At 35.3% G+C, this 7,371-nt stretch overlaps 1 protein-coding gene across 1 annotated transcript in view; it reads right to left on the bottom strand.

Annotated features, from left to right (window-relative positions):
- The window catches only part of LOC140921118 (uncharacterized), a 33,492-nt gene extending 26,839 nt beyond the window's left edge, over positions 1–6,653 (bottom strand). The window contains exon 1 of the mRNA XM_073371006.1: positions 6,368–6,653. Within this exon, the coding sequence (XP_073227107.1) occupies positions 6,368–6,653 (286 nt within the window). The remainder of the gene's footprint in view (positions 1–6,367) is intronic.
- Between the last annotated feature and the right edge of the window lie 718 nt (positions 6,654–7,371).

Here is a 7,371-nt window from a genome sequence, read left to right as displayed (position 1 = left end):
GTTAATAATATTTTTGAGTTTTATAATCGAAAAGATATTTCGATGCCAATTAGAATTTCTCGTCGATAAATAAATTGAATTTAACTGCGGAAAATCCTTTACGGAGAATTTAAGGCGTTTCGGGTGAAACGGTAATTTAATAAATATCTAGATTTTGAGATATTTGTTAAGTTATATTTATTATATTTATATATGTTTGTTTGGAGGGAAAAAGAAAGGAAAACTAGAAGGAAGGAAAAGGAAAAGAAAATAGTATATAAAGGAAGGAAGGAAAAAGGAAGAAAGGAAAAACAAAGGAAAGAAAAAGAAAGGAAGGAAATTTCCAAATTTCCATCTCCTTCCTCTGAACCTCACGCGAGCAAAACCCAAAATTCCATCCTTCTCCATTTTTCGTTTTCGTTGCTTCCTTTTCTTCAAAGCTAGTGACCCAAGGTTGGGTGAGAGTTAGATCAAGGTTTTCGCAACTCCACTCTTCCTCTTTGATTCGAAAACGAAGAAAAACGGTTTTGAGATCCAAACACAAACCCCTCCGTTTCTTCTAGATCCGAACCTCATTTCTCGAAGAGACAGAAGGGAAAGTTGCTCACCACCACGCTACGGTGCTAGTGAACTAATTTGGAAGCGGCGTTGCGAGCGGAAAATTTACCGGAATTACTCGCGGTACCGGAAACGCGCGTTAAAGCTAACGTTGAGGTAAGGGCTCCTTCCAAACTTCTAGTTTGCATTAGGGACTTATCTGTGGTTGTGTGGGAAGGAATTTGTTAGGGTTTAATGTATCGATTTGGGGAAAAACGAAACTAATGCGTTATGGGTAAAACCTTAGAGTTAGGTTTTGTTTATATTGATGAATGGTTCGTGGTAAATGAATTTGAAGTCATTGTGTAAGATTTTGGGTAAATGAAACTTGTGTGTTTTGAGTAGTGGATTGTGTCGATTTGTGTTCGTTGTTTTTGACATGCTCTTAATTGATATTGATGAAATTTGATATGTGTATGGTTGGATTTGTGAATAAATGAATTGATATGTTTTGATGTGAGAATTTGTTGAGTTTGTGTTGTGTGAAATTTGAAAACCATTAAGTTAAATGAGTATTAAGAATGGGGAATCTCTTAATGTCTCGGTTACTTAATATTTTGTTTTGAAAATCGTTTAAGTTAACTGGGCGTTAAGAATGGGGAATCTCTTAATGTCTCGGTTACTTAATATTTTGTTTTGAAAATTGTTAAGTTAACTGGGCGTTAAGAATGGGGAATCTCTTAATGTCTCGGTTACTTAATATTTGTTTTTTTGAAAATCGTTTAAGTTAACTGGGCGTTAAGAATGGGGAATCTCTTAATGTCTCGGTTACTTAATATTTGTTTTTTTGAAAATCGTTTAAGTTAACTGGGCGTTAAGAATGGGGAATCTCTTAATGTCTCGGTTACTTAATATTTTGTTTTGAAAATCGTTTAAGTTAACTGGGCGTTAAGAATGGGGAATCTCTTAATGTCTCGGTTACTTATTATTTTGTTTGGAAAATTGTTTAAGTTAACTGGGCGTTAAGAATGGGGAATCTCTTAATGTCTCGGTTACTTAATATTTGTTTTTTTGAAAATCGTTTAAGTTAACTGGGCGTTAAGAATGGGGAATCTCTTAATGTCTCGGTTACTTAATATTTGTTTTTGAAAATCGTTTAAGTTAACTGGGCGTTAAGAATGGGGAATCTCTTAATGTCTCGGTTACTTATTATTTTGTTTGGAAAATTGTTTAAGTTAACTGGGCGTTAAGAATGGGGAATCTCTTAATGTCTCGGTTACTTAATATTTTGTTTTGAAAATTGTTAAGTTAACTGGGCGTTAAGAATGGGGAATCTCTTAATGTCTCGGTTACTTAATATTTTGTTTTGAAAATTGTTAAGTTAACTGGGCGTTAAGAATGGGGAATCTCTTAATGTCTCGGTTACTTAATATTTTGTTTTGAAAATCGTTTAAGTTAACTGGGCGTTAAGAATGGGGAATCTCTTAATGTCTCGGTTACTTAATATTTTGTTTTGAAAATCGTTTAAGTTAACTGGGCGTTAAGAATGGGGAATCTCTTAATGTCTCGGTTACTTAATATTTTGTTTTGAAAATCGTTTAAGTTAACTGGGCGTTAAGAATGGGGAATCTCTTAATGTCTCGGTTACTTAATATTTTGTTTTGAAAATTGTTAAGTTAACTGGGCGTTAAGAATGGGGAATCTCTTAATGTCTCGGTTACTTAATATTTGTTTTTGAAAATCGTTTAAGTTAATTGGGCGTTAAGAATGGGGAATCTCTTAATGTCTCGGTTACTTAATATTTGTTTTTGAAAATCGTTTAAGTTAATTGGGCGTTAAGAATGGGGAATCTCTTAATGTCTCGGTTACTTAATATTTTGTTTTGAAAATTGTTAAGTTAACTGGGCGTTAAGAATGGGGAATCTCTTAATGTCTCGGTTACTTAATATTTTGTTTTGAAAATTGTTAAGTTAACTGGGCGTTAAGAATGGGGAATCTCTTAATGTCTCGGTTACTTAATATTTTGTTTTGAAAATTGTTAAGTTAACTGGGCGTTAAGAATGGGGAATCTCTTAATGTCTCGGTTACTTAATATTTTGTTTTGAAAATTGTTAAGTTAACTGGGCGTTAAGAATGGGGAATCTCTTAATGTCTCGGTTACTTAATATTTTGTTTTGAAAATTGTTAAGTTAACTGGGCGTTAAGAATGGGGAATCTCTTAATGTCTCGGTTACTTAATATTTGTTTTTTTGAAAATCGTTTAAGTTAACTGGGCGTTAAGAATGGGGAATCTCTTAATGTCTCGGTTACTTAATATTTGTTTTTTTGAAAATCGTTTAAGTTAACTGGGCGTTAAGAATGGGGAATCTCTTAATGTCTCGGTTACTTAATATTTGTTTTTGAAAATCGTTTAAGTTAACTGGGCGTTAAGAATGGGGAATCTCTTAATGTCTCGGTTACTTAATATTTGTTTTTTTGAAAATCGTTTAAGTTAACTGGGCGTTAAGAATGGGGAATCTCTTAATGTCTCGGTTACTTAATATTTGTTTTTTTGAAAATCGTTTAAGTTAACTGGGCGTTAAGAATGGGGAATCTCTTAATGTCTCGGTTACTTAATATTTGTTTTTGAAAATCGTTTAAGTTAACTGGGCGTTAAGAATGGGGAATCTCTTAATGTCTCGGTTACTTAATATTTGTTTTTTTGAAAATCGTTTAAGTTAACTGGGCGTTAAGAATGGGGAATCTCTTAATGTCTCGGTTACTTAATATTTGTTTTTTGATAATTGTTTAAGTTAACTGGGCGTTAAGAATGGGGAATCTCTTAATGTCTCGTTTACTTATGTGTGCTTTGGTAAATCGTGCTGACCCGGGATGGGTGGCACCTTGGTAAACGGTACGGGTCCGTGATAGACAGTACGTTTACGATTTACGTTTGGTAAGTTGTGCTGACCCGGGATAGGTGGCACCTCGGTAAACAGTACTGACCCGTGATAGGTGGTACGTTTACGACTTACGTTCCTGAGGGAATTGTGTTTGTCCGTGAGAGACTGCACAGGGGTTTGTCCGTGAGAGACTACGCCCTGGTTTAAGTTAGATGAGAATTAAGAATGGGGAATCTCTTAATGTCTCGTTTACTTATGTGTGCTTTGGTAAATCGTGCTGACCCGGGATGGGTGGCACCTTGGTAAACGGTACGGGTCCGTGATAGGCAGTACGTTTACGATTTACGTTTGGTAAGTTGTGCTGACCCGGGATAGGTGGCACCTCGGTAAACAGTACTGACCCGTGATAGGTGGTACGTTTACGACTTACGTTCCTGAGGGAATTGTGTTTGTCCGTGAGAGACTGCACAGGGGTTTGTCCGTGAGAGACTACGCCCTGGTTTAAGTTAGATGAGAATTAAGAACGGGGAATCTCTTAATGTCTCGTTTACTTATGTGTGTTTTGGTAAATCGTGCTGACCCGCGATAGGTGGCACCTTGGTAAACGGTACGGGTCCGTGATAGACAGTACGTTTACGATTTACGTTTGGTAAGTTGTGCTGACCCGGGATAGGTGGCACCTCGGTAAACAGTACTGACCCGTGATAGGTGGTACGTTTACGACTTACGTTCCTGAGGGAATTGTGTTTGTCCGTGAGAGACTGCACAGGTGTTTGTCCGTGAGAGACTACACCCTGTTAAATTGTGAATTGTTGGTTCATTTGGTATGTGTAGTAATTGTGTTATAAGTGTTATGTTTTGGAATTTGGTGATAACATGTTGGATTGCAATACCATTTTGAATCCCATGATGTTGTATTAATTGTGTTATAAATGTTAAGTGTTATGTTTTGGAATTTGGTGATAACATGTTGGATTGCTATACCATTTTGAAACCCATGATGTTGTATTAATTGTGTTATAAATGTTAAGTGTTATGTTTTGGAATTTGGTGATAACATGTTGGATTGCTATACCATTTTGAAACCCATGATGTTGTATTAATTGTGTTATAAATGTTAAGTGTTATGTTTTGGAATTTGGTGATAACATGTTGGATTGCTATACCATTTTGAAACCCATGATGTTGTATTAATTGTGTTATAAATGTTAAGTGTTATGTTTTGGAATTTGGTGATAACATGTTGGATTGCAATACCATTTTGAATCCCATGATGTTGTATTAATTGTGTTATAAATGTTAAGTGTTATGTTTTGGAATTTGGTGATAACATGTTGGATTGCTATACCATTTTGAAACCCATGATGTTGTATTAATTGTGTTATAAATGTTAAGTGTTATGTTTTGGAATTTGGTGATAACATGTTGGATTGCTATACCATTTTGAAACCCATGATGTTGTATTAATTGTGTTATAAATGTTAAGTGTTATGTTTTGGAATTTGGTGATAACATGTTGGATTGCTATACCATTTTGAAACCCATGATGTTGTATTAATTGTGTTATAAATGTTAAGTGTTATGTTTTGGAATTTGGTGATAACATGTTGGATTGCTATACCATTTTGAAACCCATGATGTTGTATTGATTGTGTTATAAATGTTAAGTGTTATGTTTTGGAATTTGGTGATAACATGTTGGATTGCAATACCATTTTGAAACCCATGATGTTGTATTAATTGTGTTATAAATGTTAAGTGTTATGTTTTGGAATTTGGTGATAACATGTTTGCTTGCAATACTATTTCGAAACTAATGATGTTGTAGCGATTGCGTTATCAGTGCTAAGTGTTAGGATTTGAGATTATGTATGAATGTGATTGAGTTAGTTATGAATTTTTGGAAAAATGATGAGGGAAATCGATTTCCCAATCGATTGGATGAGTTGCAGGAAGTTCACTATTTTAACCTAATCGATTTGCCAATCGATTGTATAAATATATCTTTCAAAATCTTTTAAGAAATCGATTTGGAAATCGATTGGCAGAGAGGCAGGAACTCAGCAAAACTGCCGAAATCGATTTGGAAATCGATTTGGCAACACAGGGACTCATCAGAACTGACAAAATCGACTTAGAAATCGATTTGGTCATGCAGAAACTCAGCAGAACTGACCAAATCGATTTGGCAATCGATTGGCTCAGCAAAAGTCCTTATTTTGAGTTAGATAATCGATTGCTCAATTGATTTATCAATGCTTTGGTCAGTTATGTATTACTTGATGGATTGAGAACTTTATTTTGAGTTCATTGTTAATTGGCAAGCATTATATGAACTTTTAGCATATGGAAAATCCTTTTAAGGTGCATGCTTAGTTGAAAGGTTATTTTGTGCATTTAAAACTTGAATGTTATGTGTTATCTGTTAATTTCGGTTGGTGACCCTTTACAACTATTTTCGAAATCTGGGCTTTGCCCTAAGATGAGATTCAGGACGACCCTACTGGTTTATACCCTACGGATGGTAATGTAGATGGGAATGCTTGACTGGAGCTACGTTAGGAGGATCTCACGGGGCGCGTGGAGATCACTCAGGGTGTATAGTTTTTTGGTAGGATGATCAGATTAAGTTGATGTATAGGGACTAGACGTCCTTCTTTTTGGGTTGGAGTATTTTAATTTGGAAAATTGTACTTATACTAATATTGTCAGTTTGACACCTTATTTGAATGGGTTCCATGTACCATTTGTTGTTGTGTAAGTGCTTTGGATTTATATTTGGAGAAACTTTTCCGCTGCTTGTAAATTATAATCACTCGATTATTTATCCAAAGGCATTTCCTCGTTTATTTCTCTGTTTTAGTTTAATTTCTTTTGAAAAAAAAATACACACTCGCTTTGAAAAACGGGGCGTTACAGGATCTAAAAATAACAAGAAAAATCATCAAGAAAATAATAATGTGACTTACCAGCCAACCCTTCAAGCATTTGATTAATGAATGGTAAAGGAAAATGATCCTTTCTAGTTGTCTGGTTTACTCTCCTATAATCGATGCATACCCTCCAGCTGTTCTGTACTCGTGCGGGGATAAGTTCATTATTTTCATTTTTAACCATTGTGAGTCCAGTTTTCAAAGGGACTACCTGCACCGGACTCACACATTGACTATCAGATATGGGGTATATAATGCCTTCTTGCAAGAGGTTTGTCACTTCCTTTTTTACATCCCCCAGTAGTATCATATGCATCCACATGGATGCGCTAATACCAAGAGTTATCAGCCAAGGTCCATCCTCTAGTAGAAATATCAGCCAACGTCCATCCTATTGCCTTCATGTGTTTTCTAAAAATCTGGAACAACTTCTCTTCCTGTTCATCTTCATGTTTGGCTAAAATAATCATAGGTAACTTGCCACTTCCTTCTAAATATGCATATATCAAATTTTCAGGAAGTGGTTTCAGCTCTATAGTCGGTGGTTGTTCAATGGAAGGCGCAACACTAGTGGCTAAATCTAAGTCTGCAAAATCAATTTTGTTAGTAGAAATATCAATATTACCACAATGACCAACCTGTAAGGCAGCTTCGATCTCAGCACACACATAGTACAATTGAGTATCTGTACATAATTCATAAGTATAAGTATCATCAAAACCAGACAATGAAGGAAAATCAGTAGCAAACATATTGGGGTAACTGCCATCAACCAAATTAGCAAGCAGTTCAATTTGAAAAATAGAATGCTCTTCCATGAGGTGTTTCATAAAATCAAAGATGTTAAATTTTACAATGCTATCACCAAATTCCAAAGATAGAGTTCCAGCATGCACATCAATTTTTGTTCTAGCAGTTTTCAAGAATGGTATGCCTAAGATGATAGGCGCCCTATTGGACTTATTATCTCCCTCCATGTCCAGAATGTAAAAATCTGCATGAAATATTAATTCATTAACTCGAACAAGTACATCCTCCAC

The sequence above is a fragment of the Cicer arietinum genome, chromosome 1 (genome assembly GCF_000331145.2).
Source record: "Cicer arietinum cultivar CDC Frontier isolate Library 1 chromosome 1, Cicar.CDCFrontier_v2.0, whole genome shotgun sequence".
NCBI lineage: Eukaryota > Viridiplantae > Streptophyta > Magnoliopsida > Fabales > Fabaceae > Cicer > Cicer arietinum.
The sequence above is the reverse complement of the archived record's forward strand: the minus strand, read 5'-3'. Positions and strand labels throughout refer to the sequence as shown.